General features: G+C 46.9%; 1 protein-coding gene across 2 annotated transcripts in view; it reads left to right on the top strand.

Moving 5' to 3' along the window:
• The window catches only part of LOC122541298 (class I histocompatibility antigen, F10 alpha chain-like), a 189,950-nt gene that overhangs the window by 155,548 nt on the left and 20,444 nt on the right, over positions 1-13,958 (top strand). The window contains exon 1 of one of the 2 annotated variants that reach the window (XM_043677921.2): positions 6,597-6,793. The exons of the other annotated variant lie outside the window; for it this stretch is intronic. Within the exon in view, the coding sequence (XP_043533856.2) occupies positions 6,742-6,793 (52 nt within the window). The 5' untranslated portion in view covers positions 6,597-6,741. Of the gene's footprint in view, positions 1-6,596; positions 6,794-13,958 lie in introns of those variants that run through there. 2 annotated transcript variants of the gene reach the window in all.

Here is a 13,958-nt window from a genome sequence, read left to right as displayed (position 1 = left end):
AAATGACTCCAGGCAAATCTATAAATAAAATAATGGACTCCAATAGAACAGAAACAATTTAGAAATAGAACACTCCTTAAAGAAAATATTTCCTCAAAATGAAACATGGAGAGCTGGGCAGCGGCTTACCATCCCAGACTCGGGACAGTCCCCACATTAACACCCGAAGGTGCAACATGGGGACAGGAGTGAGAGTGCCACTTCACCTGCCCTCCCACCCCAGGGTGCTTCCCCTCCTGTTCATCTGGATGTCACTCCCCTTCCCCCTCCAGCTCAGTTACTGTCTCACTTCCCTCTGTGTCCCAGGGCTCATTGCCTTCTCCAGGTCCCCTTTCACCCCCCTCAGCTGCTGACACTGACTCCCCCCTCGTCTCCCCCCTCCTCCAGGCAGTGTGTCCAAAGGCAGCACCTGTCAGAAGGAAACATTGACAATGAAGGTTCCTCTCCATCTGTCCCAGCCCAGAAGCTTGTGTGCTGAGCCCTGGGTGAAACATTCAGTTGGTGAGCCTGCCCTTTCCTCCCTCCAATAGCTGCTGAGTCACCAGTCAGTGAAGTATTCCTGACTCCCAGCAGCTGCCTGGCCCTCTCTTCACACTCATTCAGATCCTTCTGAAAGGACACCCCCCCACACACCCCGGGAATGAACACTCCCAGACATTATCAACCATCCAACTCTGAAACACCCATATTAAATAAACCTCACTTTGAGCTTCCTGGTTAGTTTGGGGAAGGCTTGTTGGGGAGTTGGATGGTCTTCACTCCCCCAGTTCACATTGAACTGAAGCTCAACACCTGCTGATTCCAAGAGCCACAAGCTGCTGAGTGAATGAACTAAACTTTTCTTGTGAAATCATTCCTGAAGTATGTGGACAAATCGACCAGAAACAATGATTTATTCATTACACACCACAATTATCAGTATTTGCAGCTAAACATCTGTTCCTATTTATCAATAATATTTATAACCATAAATACGTTATTGTGGTAAGAAAATAATGTGACAATATAGAAGAGATCAAGTTTGCTCAGACTGGTTAAAGTGCAAAACAGATCAGTTCATTTTAATATTGATTAGAATAAAAACTGAAAAGCAAGAGGTAAATGGTGAGATTCTTTGTCCACATGAAAAGACAGCTGAAAAGTTTATACAGATATGTACATCATCATGAAAAATTGTTGACACAAAGTGCAGAATTGATCTACTTCCTACAATATAAAACTTGTCTCGGAGGTGGTTCAGGATGTTGCTTCATTTCAGGTAAATCACTGACCCACTTGTGGGATATAGGTAAATTAATGTTTCTTCTGCAGTTCTGTAATTCTGCAATTATAATTTCTGATACAAAGTAAATGAACTCACACCAGTGTGTGGTTGTTTCTGCCGGGAGCTGAGTCAACAAGAATGGAAACTATGTGGAGGAAATATATAATTGTTTTTGTATTAGCTAAAATTGTATGCCAGCGTGAAACGTGATTGCAAAACAATGGTAGATATTATGGGCAAATAGATAAGATGTTGTGAGAGGATGAAGTTAGGCCAGATACGCCTGTACAAACATCTGTTTCCCACTTTTACAGAGACACAGGAACAAACCCTAATTAAAGAGGTCATAGGGATCAGAGTGGCTTCGGGAGAATCCTAGATGGAAAGAGTAGATACTGATGAAGAAAGAATATGCCTAACAATGACCTGCAGTGGGATGAGGTCAAACGGCCTTGTGAGGCCAGAAAAAAGCATTTTGTCACAGACAAGGCCGGATAAGGCAAGAGATAAGCAGGAGTGGTGGGACCAGTCTTAGGGAAGTGGAGGGTGTAAACAGGGGAGAAACAATGAAATAAGAAAAAAAATGTAAGAACCAAATTATATAAATGTCGAGAGTTTGTTGAATTTGGTATGTATGTCCTCTGCCTTGCTTGGCACTGGACATCACACCCACTTGCAAGTGTAAAAATAAAGGACACTACTGATTCAGATTTTGTCTCGGACTGCAATTATTGATGTGTGTGGGCTTTGTTTCTCACACACTGAAGACAGTGAGGATGAGAAAGTGTGAGGGGGGAACCATCCATGAAGATCCCTCTGACGGTGACACTGCTCACATTTCTGAGACGGGATGGAAACATGACTTGAGAAGGTCTCACTTAAAGTTAAAAATCACACAACACCAGGTTATAGTCCAACAGGTTTATTTGGAAGCACTAGCTTTCGGAGCGCTGCTCCTTCATCAGGTGGTTGTGGAGAATAAGATTGCAAGATGCGGAATTTATAGAAAAAGCTTACAGTGTGATTTAACTGAAATTATATATTGAAAAAGTCCTTGATTGTTTGTTAAACTTAAAGGATCAGGATCCAAACCTGCAGATCCGAGATCCACTGTCCAATCTGTGGAAACAGAATTCCAGGAAAAAATTGATCTCAATCTGAAAGAACTGGGTATGAACTGTGTGTCTGCTGTGATATGGAAGGATGGACAATGGTGCCCATGTTTACACTGGAACAGGACAATCCCATTATTCCGCAATCAGGCTCCTGGAATATCCTGCAGTGGAGCCCAGGACACCCACAAGGTCAGAAATGACAGACACAAGGCAATCTCTTCAGGGTGGGGAGGGGAATTAATCTGACAGGGTTTAACAGTGACTGGGAGGGTGGGACAGGGTCAGGAGGGGAGGGGAATGAGTCTGACAGGGTTTAACAATGTCTGGAGGGTGGGACAGGGTCAGGAGGGGAGGGGAATTAGTCTAGCAGGGTTTAACAGTGACTGGGAATGTGGGACAGGGTCGGTGTTCTGTAGTATAACTATGGCCTGCTAGCTGTCCCACACTCGGTATTCAGCGGTATAGCTGTGGCCTGCTAGCGGTCTCACACTTGGTGTTCTGAAGTATAACTATAGCCTGCTAGCTGTCTCACACTCGGTGTTCTGCAGTATAACTATGGGCCTGCTAGCGGTCTCACACTTGGTGTTCTGCAGTATAACTATGGCCTGCTAGCTGTCTCACACTCGGTGTTCTGCAGTATAACTATGGCCTGCCAGCTGTCTCACACCCGGTGTTCTGCAGTATAACTATGGCCTGCTAGCTGTCTCACACTCGGTGTTCTGCAGTATAACTATAGCCTGCTAGCTGTCTCACACCCGGTGTTCTGCAGTATAACTATAGCCTGCTAGCTGTCTCACACTCGGTGTTCTGCAGTATAACTACAGCCTGCTAGCTGTCTCACACTCGGTGTTCTGCAGTATAACTACAGCCTGCTAGCTGTCCCACACCCGGTGTTCTGCAGTATAACTGTAGCCTTCTAGGTGTTAGAAACAAAACTCACTTATAAATCAGCCGGAGACAAAGCCATGGAAACAAAGACAATTTATTACAAACTTGCAAGTCCGGGCACCCCGCTAGCCTGGCGACGAGTGCCAAGATATCAGTTATACAATCATTTTTATACAGTTTGTGTGTTGCAGGCTGACGCCTCCCTTTGCTCATTGGTCCCATCACAAGTCGGTTACCTCACATGTTTTTCAATTCCCTTATCTCTGTACCAAGCTGTTTCTGGATGTCTGCATTCTTTGTCTTGTTACTATAAGCTTTATTGTGAAAATGCCCTTAGTTCTTCTGTTGTGGTCGGCTACAACACTCCATAGTTATTTCCAAGCTTCAAACTATTTTCTTTAAAACTCCTTCTTTAAAAGACCCCCTATATTCATTAAAGTGTTAGCCTTAAGTATATTACATGCTACAAGAATTCCATGACCGTTTGTATAATGTCTCACCCCTCCCCCATCTACAAAAATTACACTCCACGAACACTTACAACTACCTTTCTATATCGCGTGCAGAAAACTACATTTCTTATTTCCCACAGGAGGAAGTCACACTGACAGGGGGAGAGTGAGGGGAGGGGGTCACACTGACAGGGGGAGAGTGAGGGGAGGGGGTCACACTGACAGGGGGAGAGTGACGGGAGGGGGTCACACTGACAGGGGGAGAGTGACGGGAGGGGGTCACACTGACAGGGGGAGAGTGAGGGGAGGGAATCACACTGACAGGGGGAGGGGGAGGGGAGGGAGTCACACTGACAGGAGGAGAGTGAGGGGAGGGAGTCACGCTGACAGGGGGAGAGTGAGGGGAGGGGGTCACACTGACAGAGGGAGAGTGAGGGGAGGGGGTCACACTGACAGGGGGAGAATGAGGGGAGGGAGTCATACTGACAGGGGGAATGTGAGGGGAGGTAGTCACGCTGATAGGGGGAGAGTGAGGGGAGGGAGTTACACTGACAGGAGGAGAGTGAGGGGAGGGGGTCACACTGACAGGGGGAGAGTGAGGGGAGGGAGTCACACTGACAGGAGGAGTGTGAGGAGAGGGACACACACTGACAGGAAGAGAGTGAGTGGAGGGGGTCACACTGACGGGGGAGAGTGAGGGGAGGGGGTCACACTGACAGGGGGAGAGTGAGGGGAGGGAGTCATACTGACAGGAGGAGAGAGAGGGGAGGGAGTCACACTGACAGGAGGAGAGTGAGGGGAGGGAGTCACACTGACAGGGGGAAAGTGAGGGGAGGGAGTCACACTGACAGGAGGAGTGTGAGGGGAGGGAGACACACTGACAGGAGGAGTGTGAGGGGAGGGAGACACACTGACAGGGGGAAAGTGAGGGGAGGGAGTCACACTGACAGGAGGAGTGTGAGGGGAGGGAGACACACTGACAGGAGGAGTGTGAGGGGCGGGGATTACAATGATAGGAAGGCTGTGAGCATTGATGCGAAATTCTGTTCCCATAGTCCTGCTCCAGGAGTGAGCAGGGAGCAGAAAAGTAAATGAATGACCTCACACTGTACTCTCTGTACATGACCCACTCCATTAACCCTCACACTGGGCTCCCTCTACATGACCCACTCCATTAACCCCCACACTGGGGTCCCTCTACATGACCCACTCCATTAACCCCCACACTGGGGTCCCTCTACATGACCCACTCCATTAACCCCCACACTGGGGTCCCTCTACATGACCCACTCCATTAACCCCCACACTGGGCTCCCTCTACATGACCCACTCCATTAACCCCACACTGGGCTCCCTCTACATGACCCATCCCATTAACTCCGACACTGGGCTCCCTGCACACGACCCACCCCATTAAACCCCACACTGGGCTCCCTGTACATGACCCACCCCATTAAGCCCCACACTGGGCTCTCTGTACATGACCCACCCCATTAAACCCCACACTGGGCTCCCTGTACATGACCGACCCACCCCATTAAACCCCACACTGGGCTCCCTGTACATGACCCACCCCATTAACCCCCACACTGGGCTCCCTGTACATGACCCACTCCATTAACCCCCACTCTGGACTCTCTGTACATGACTCACCCCATTAACCCCCACACTGGGCTCTCTGTACATGACCCACTCCATTAACCCCACACTGGGCTCCCTGTACATGACCCACCCCATTAACCCCCACACTGGGCTCTCTGTACATGACCCACCCCATTAACCCCCACACTGGGCTCCCTGTACATGACCCACTCCATTAGCCCGTCTGTCCAGGATTCTCTGAATTCAACCCAGGTTGCTAAATTCGGCTCCTCCCTCCCCCCCATTCGTTCCCAGGAAACAAAATCTGGATTGTAACCTTCTCACCCGGTGTTCAAATCTTTCCATGCCTTTACTTTTGGTAGTTTCTGGCGACTGACTGTGTGGATTTTGCACCTTCTCCCCGTGTCTGCGTGGGTTTCCTCCGGGTGCTCCGGTTTCCTCCCACAGTCCAAAGATGTGCAGGTCAGGTGAATTGGCCATGCTAAATTGCCTGTAGTGTTAGGTGAAGGGGTAAATGTAGGGGAATGGGTCTGGGTGGGTTGCTCGTCGGTGTGGACTTGTTGGGCCGAAGGGCCTGTTTCCACACTGTAAAGTAATCTAATCTAATCTCCTCTGGGCCCCTCTGAGGTACCTGCCCCCCATTTCATTCTGGCATCTCAATGATCCCACATTACCATCAGCCCACTGTACACTGAGGGCTGTACCTTCAGTTCACTGGGCGCGGACCCACTCCCTGCTCACACCTTCCCATCAATCTTTAATCAGTTCGTTTTCACCAAGTTCTGAAAAAGGGTCACTGGATTCTGATTTCTCTGCCAGACCTGCCGAGTTTCTCCAGCAATTTCACCTTTTGTTGATCCCACTCTCGTAACCTGCCCAAACATGTTGTTTCTCAGCCCATCAACCTTCCCAATCCGCCTGATGGCAGTCTGTGAGAGAGGGGAACCCTTCACAGTGAGGACATCCTGCAGATGGCAATGTCAGAGCACTGCAGCCTTTTCCCCGGGAGTAATCAGGGACCCTGTTCATCCTGTGGCTACCCCTCAGCAACACGGAGGACAATGAGAAAAAATGTGGCTTGGTACTTTGTCAAATTCACTTCAAGAGACTTGATGCGTTTATCACCGCCTGAAGGAGGCTTTCCAAATGCTGTTAGAGTTTCAGAGTCTGAATTGTAACCTGCCTGAGATCTATCTTCCCGGTAACTGGTGACGAGTCACTGCTCCTCCCTGTAATTGGATGGTTTTCGGAGTCTAACCAGTTCCTGATTGCAACCAGGAAATGGTCGAAGTTCAACCGAAAAGGGTGTTTCGGCAAACTTGGTTTTTGTTTTCCAGTTTATAAACAACAATTGATTTGTTCGCTCTCGGAGTGTTTTATCCCCAGTCCCTGATGGGAATTGGGAGAGTGGGTTCCCAGAATGTTGCTGATCCTTCTCTCCATCTCTTTGTGTTTTTCCTGGGTCTCTCCCGGTAAGTACAGAATTCAGCTTTCCATTCTCTCTCCCTCTCTCTCTGTGTCTGGGGTGAATGTGAATCTCTTGGGGAGAGTTTGAAACGGGGGATGTTTGACCAGCCGCCTGTTATACAGCCAGCCTGATCTTTTACACATTGAAGGCAGCACAGTCTGGGAGACTCTGATGGGATTTGTGTCCAGGTCTCCTGACAGCAGGGTGGAGAAGGTCAGAGATGCCAGGAGATGTATGTATAAACAATGACTTCAGATGCTGGAAACCAGATTCTGGATTAATGGTGCTGGAAGAGCATAGCAGTTCAGTCAGCATCCGAGGAGCAGTAAAATCTCGGATGCTGTCTGAACTGCTTTCCTCTTCCAGCACCACGAATCCAGAATGTTAGTTTTCTCATCGATTGGATCGCTGTGGGAGAATTTCTGAACGTTTGCAATCTTTCCTGACCCATCTTTCAATTTGTTTTGAATATGACAACAGGGTCGGAAATAGGCCATTCAGTCCAACAAGTCCACACCGACCCTCCGAAGAGTAGCCCACCCAAACCCATTCCCCTACCCCATATACTCTACATATCCCCTGACTAATGCATCTAACCTACACATCCCTGACCATTATGGGCAATTTAGCATGGGGAGAAGTCTTGAGGAGTATAAGATTGAAGTAATTCTATTAAAGGACGAGAATTCCACTTGGAGAGCAAAGTCTACCCTTAGGGCGAGGCCCAGTCTAAAGTTGAAGCAAGTGGCAGTGAAAAGTGCCTGAGACAATGAGAGCAATCAATGAAACAGTAAGGGAGCAGAAAGATTCTACTGAGAAAGGAGAGTTCAGGTACTATAAAGCCATCAGAAAGCTGAGTGCAGATAGATGTTTGAGAGTGTGTGGGTGAGGCTGTGATAGGCCTGTGGAAAATGCTGAGGATGGGTGTATTTTAACACACCTGCCACTATAGCACTCCCACAATACTGACCCAACAACAATGCAGTGTTCCCTCAGTACTGTCCCTCTGCCACTGTAGCATTCCCACAATACTGACCCAACAACAATGCAGTGTTCCCTCAGTACTGTCCCTCTGCCACTGTAGCATTCCCACAATACTGACCCAACAACAATGCAGTGTTCCCTCAGTACTGTCCCTCTGCCACTGTAGCATTCCCACAATACTGACCCAACAACAATGCAGTGTTCCCTCAGTACTGTCCCTCTGCCACTGTAGCATTCCCACAATACTGACCCAACAACAATGCAGTGTTCCCTCAGTACTGTCCCTCTGCCACTGTAGCATTCCCACAGTACTGACCCACCAACAATGCAGTGTTCCCTCAGTACTGTCCCTCTGCCACTGTAGCATTCCCACAGTACTGACCCACCAACAATGCAGTGTTCCCTCAGTGCTGAGCCTCAGATAGCATCGCACTTTATCAATGTTGTTCCTTTGACACTCTAGCAGGTCTGACAGCATTGGAAGTTCTGCAGAAGGATCACTGGACCCGAAATGTTAATTCTGCTTCCTCTCCACAGGATGCTGCCAGATCTGCTGAGTTTTTCAAGCAATTTCTGTTTTTGTTTCTGATTTCCAGAATCTGCAGGGTTTTTGTTTTGTTTAACATTCCCACAGTACTGATTCTCTAACAACGCAGTGTTCCGGCTGTACTGTACCTCTGAGAGTGCAGTATTCCCATGCTAGTTGCTAGTGACCCTTGAAAGGTGTAGCACTTACTCAGTACTGGTCTTCCTGAGTATTTCCTTTCTTATATTCCCAACTTGGTTTGTAAACATCGTTTGTTCTCTGGAAGTGTCAAACTGAAATTGAAAGTTTCCACTGTTTTAGTTACCCGCGGTTTACAGCGGCCTGAACATTTTACAGGGAACATTCCAGAATCACGGACCAGGGGGCTGCCAGGAAACTAAGTTTCCCATTGAAATGAATGGGTTCACACCTATCCGCGGTTTCAGACGTTCACGGTGGGTCTTGGAATGTACGCCCCACAGGTACGAGGGGGACTACTGTACAATTCTGGCCTCCCTGTTATAGGAAGGATGTTGTGAAATTTGAAAAGTTTCAGAAACATTCACAAGGGATTTGCCAGGGTTGGGGGATTTGAGCTATAGGGAGAGGCTGAATAGGCTGGGGCTGTTTTCCCTGAAGGGTCGGAAGCTGAGGGGTGACCTAAGGGGCAACTTTTTCATGCAGAGGGTGGTACGTGTATGGAATGAGCTGCCACAGTAAGTGGTGGAGGCTGGTACAATTGCAACATTTGATAGGCATCTGGATGGGTATATGAACAGGAACGGTTTGGAGGGATATGGGCCAGGTGGGACTAGATTGGGTTGGCATATCTGGTCGGCATGGACAGGTTGGACTGAAGGGTCTGTTTCCATGCTGTACATCTCTATGACTCTATGAGGGACATGGATAGGGTAAATAGGCAAGGTCTTTTTCTCAAGGTAGGGGAGTCCAAAACTAGAGGATATAGGTGTAAGGTGAGAGAGGAAAGATTTAAAGAGAGCCTAAGGACAGAGGGTGGTGCATGTATGGAATGAGCTGCCAGAGGAAGTGGTGGAGGCTGGTACAATTGCAACAGTTAATAGGCATCTGGATGGGTATATGAATAGGTTCAGAGGGATACGGACCAAATGCTGTGAACTGGGACTAGATTAATGTTGGATATCTGGTCAGCACAAATGAGTTGGACTGAAGGATGTGTGTCCATGCGTTACACCTCTATGACTTTGTCTTTATTTGTCTGTTACATTCCTGAACCTCTCATCTCAGCCTCCTCCATTCTCACCTCCAGCAGTGTATGAGCAGGTTTTATTACCATGGATACATAGTGCTTCTGATCAGACGCACTATCAGTGTTCCCTACAAACCACATTCCACATCCCTCATTCAGTCCCTCATTGCATCCTGACTCGAGCATTCCAACACAATCCCGGCCAGCGCCGGTCCCAATCCCTCCAGGATTGTTCGATGTAAGTGGGGATGAGTCAACCTTATGACATGGAGCCATTCAAATGGGGAAAGGAGTAGGGTTGTAGTTGTGAGAATGGACGGGATAAGTAGGGGGATAGGGAAAGTTCCAAGCAGTGGTGAGCAGGTGTTCCAAAAGCTGACTTGCCCAGCCTGGGCTTGGGGGTGGTGAGCGGTGTATCACATGGTGAAATTTGGCATTCAGTTTGCGAGGGAGGAACTTGAGTCGAAACGACTGTGCTCAATGTCAGCACATCTCCTCAGACTGCAGAGTTAAGGCAGGGATCCAAGTATTATCATCCACATTGGTACCAATGACATTTGTTGGACCAGAAAGGAGGTTCTGCTGAAAGGTCTTGAATAGTTAGGGGTTAAATAGAAAAGCAGAACCTCTGAGGTAAGAGTCTCTGAACTACTACCCTTACAGGCAAACTGGCATAGGGTATATTACTATCACCCTCCCCCCACCAACTGCACCTGCCTATCGCCTTCCCAGCTACCTTCCCACCGCCCTCTCCTTCCTATTTATTTTTGAGCCCCCTTTCTTCCCCCCTCCCTTCCCAACCACATTCCTGATGAAGGGCTTATACCCAAAATGTCAACTCTCCTGCTGCCCGGATGCTGCCTGACCTGTGGTGCTTTTCCAGCCCCGCACTTTTCACCGTAGGTTTAAAAAAGTCAAGGTGCTAAATGTGTTGCTCAGAGATTGGTGAGGGTACAGCGGGTTTCACTTTATGGGGCAGTGGCATAACACTGGGGTATAAGGAAACTGTTTCAATGGGATGGGCTTAGCCTGAACTAACCAGAGACCTGTGGCCCCGGTGACTCAAATAATAAGGGCTGTAAAGAGGGTTTTCAACGGATGGTGGGGGGGAGGGGGGGGAATGTAAACTTACAAAGCGAAATATGGCCCTAATAAACTACTTGGAATACCATAGCTGGAGTGGAAAGGACATGGAAAAACAGTGGCAAAAAGGGTAACATGGGAGGAAAATGGTTTTGGAAAAGGTAAAGTTAATGGATTTTTGCTTGAATGCTTGCAGTTTTTGCAACAAAATAAATGAAACTTATGGCACAAACACAGACGATGGGTACAGAGTAAGATTTTATAGTCATTACAGTGATATAATTCCAAGGAGATCGAAGCTGGGAATGAAATATTCAGATGCATGGGACCTTTCAACAAGACGGGAAGGCTGGTGAGGTAGTGTTTGTACACTGCTGGGGTAAGTACAACAGCAATAAATGATTCTGGATCAGAAGGTGTAGAAGTCATACAGGTGGACGTAAGAAATGTCAAGGGAAGGAAACCCAAGGGGATTATTTATGGACGGGGAGAAAGGGAGGTCTGCAGATGCTGGAGATCAGAGCTGGAAATGTGTTGCTGGAAAAGCGCAGCAGGTCAGGCAGCATCCAGGGAACAGGAGAATCGACGTTTCGGGCATAAGCCTGAAGAAGGGCTTATGCCCGAAACGTCGATTCTCCTGTTCCCTGGATGCTGCCTGACCTGCTGCGCTTTTCCAGCAACACATTTCCAGCGATTATTTATGGACCCCTAACGGGACAGAGAATGAACCAGGAGATAATGAGGGTATACAACAAAGGTAGTACATTAATAATGGGTAACTTTAATCTTCATAGACATTGGGGTAGCCTGATTGACAGAGGTAACCATGAGGAAGAATTCAGGACAGTTTCCTGAACAATATGTTATGGACCCAACCAAGGGTTCGGCTCTTTTGGATCTGGTACTGTCTCGTGAGACAGGTTTAATAAATGGTGTTAGAGTCAAAATAAGTGACCATCACCTGGTAGAACTTAGCGTTCAGTTTGAGAGGGAGGAACCTGGGTCAGAAACAATTGTGCTACACTCAAACAAAGGAATAAGTGTAGAGTTGGCAGGAATGAACTGGGAAAGAAGTTTGGAGACTGGGGAACAATGGCCGATATTTAAAGACATTTACAACCTCACAGCAGAGATATCATATATACTCGAGTAATAGTCGATCTCCTGTTAAAGTCAACCCCTTATTTTCGGCCAAAAAAATCGAGAATGTTCCATATATGACATGAAAAAGTCAACCCTAGTTCTTCACAGGTAACAGGTCATGGGCGGCACGGTGGCACAGTGGTTAGCACTGCTGTCTCACAGCGCCAGAGACCCGTCTCAGGTGACTGTCTGTGTGGAGTTTGCACATTCTGCTTGGGTTTCCTCTAGGTGCTCTGGTTTCCTCCCACAGTCCAGAAATGTGCAGGTTAGGTGAATTGGCCATGCTAAATTGCCCGTAGTGTTAGGTGCAGGGGTAAATGTAGGGGAATGGGTCTGGATGGGTGCCCTTCGACGGGTCGGTGTGGACTTGTTGGGCCGAAGGGCCTGTTTCCACGTTGTAAATAATCTAATCAACATTTATGAATCAGTGTGCCACTTGGCTTGCTCCACTCTGGGTGTTCAGAATTACCGTAATCGTAGTTTTTGTGTCTTTATTTGTTTAGGGATCAGTTGGGCTTCTGCGAATGATATGGTATAGATTTTGACAGGCATGAATTTCAGCCCCTCAAAAGTGGTATCCAGATAATAGTTGACCCCATAAATTTAACCTTAAAAAGAATTGACTTTTACTCGAGTATATATGGTACACCCCATTGAGTAGAAGGGGACTTTAGAAAGAGCATGAGCCAACAATGGTTAATTAGGGAGGTTAAGGAGATCGTCCAATTAAAGATAAGTTTAAATTAAATGTGGCAAAAATTAGTAGCAAGCCAGGGGATTGGGAACACCTTCAAAACCAACGAGAAAAGACCAAGAAATTAATGAAGAGGGAAAAGTTAAAACTTGAGGGAAACTTGAAAGTAATAAGAAAACAGTCAGCAAGAGCTTATTTAAATATCTGAAAAGGCAGAGAGAGGAAACGCAGGTCCCTAGGAAAACGCTGGGGAACTAACACTGGAGAACCAGGAAACGGCAGAGGAGCTGAATAAATACTTTCCAATGATCTCAACAGTACATGATGCTAATAACATTCCAAAATTGCAACATAATTAAGTGACAAAAGGAGGAATGGACGTAAATACTTTTCAACAGAGGAAACTAATGGGGTTTAAAAACCATTAAGTCCCATGGACCTGATGGGATGCATCTGAGGATACTAAAGGAAGTAGCTGTAGAGATAGTAGATGCACTGGCTGGAACCTTCCAGGACTAGTTCGATTCTGGAAAAGCCCCAGCAGATTGGAAGACTGTCAAACATGTCTATTTAAGAAGTTGAAAAGCATGGTGCTGGAAAAGCGCAGCAGGTCAGGCAGAATCCGAGGAGCGGGAGAGTCGACCTTTTGGCTATATGCCCTTCATCAGGAATGTTCTAATGAAGGGCTTATGCCCGAAATGTCGACTCTTTTGCTCCTCGGATGCTGCCTGACCTGCTGCGCTTTTCCAGCACCACACTTTTCGACTCTGACTCTCCAGTATTTACAGTCCCCACTTTCTCCTACCTCTATTTAAGAAGGAAAGATAGGAAAAAGACAGGTATTTATAGGCCAGTTAGCTTAATATCTGTTATGGGGGAAACATTAGAGTTTCTTTAAAAGGATGTAACAGCAGGGAATTTAGAAACACATAATATAAATGAACAGAGTCAGTAAAGCTTCATGAAGGGGAAAACATGCCTGACAAATTTATACAAATTCTTTGAGGAAGTAACAAGCAGGATAGATAAAAGGGAAACAGTAGATGTAATATACTTAGATTTTCAGAAGTCCCTTGATTAAGTAATACTTGATAAGCTATGTAATAAGTGAAGTATTCCTGTTGTTGGAGGCAATACCTTTGCATGCATATAGGATTAGTTAACTAATAGAAGATAGAGAGTTGGGCTAAGAGAGGGTATTATCAAAATGGCAGCCAGGGTGGAGTGCACCAGGGATTGTGCTGGGGCCACAAATATTTATGATATATGTCAATAACGTGAAGGAGTTACTGTAGCCAAGTTGATGGATTACACAAAAATAAGTGGGAAGACAAGTGCTAATGCTGATACAAAAAGTCAGTAAGAGGTATAAACAAGTGAGCGGGCAAAACATGGCCAATGGAACATATTGTGGGAAAATATGAAGTAATTCACTTTGGCAGGAGAACTGGGGAGCTGAATATTATTTAAATGGAGAAAGACTGCAGAAAACTACAGCACAGAGGAATATG

Source organism: Chiloscyllium plagiosum, unplaced genomic scaffold (assembly GCF_037043375.1).
Source record: "Chiloscyllium plagiosum isolate Xiang-an unplaced genomic scaffold, Cpla_swu_hap1 HiC_scaffold_35, whole genome shotgun sequence".
Lineage (NCBI taxonomy): Eukaryota > Metazoa > Chordata > Chondrichthyes > Orectolobiformes > Hemiscylliidae > Chiloscyllium > Chiloscyllium plagiosum.
The sequence above is the reverse complement of the archived record's forward strand: the minus strand, read 5'-3'. Positions and strand labels throughout refer to the sequence as shown.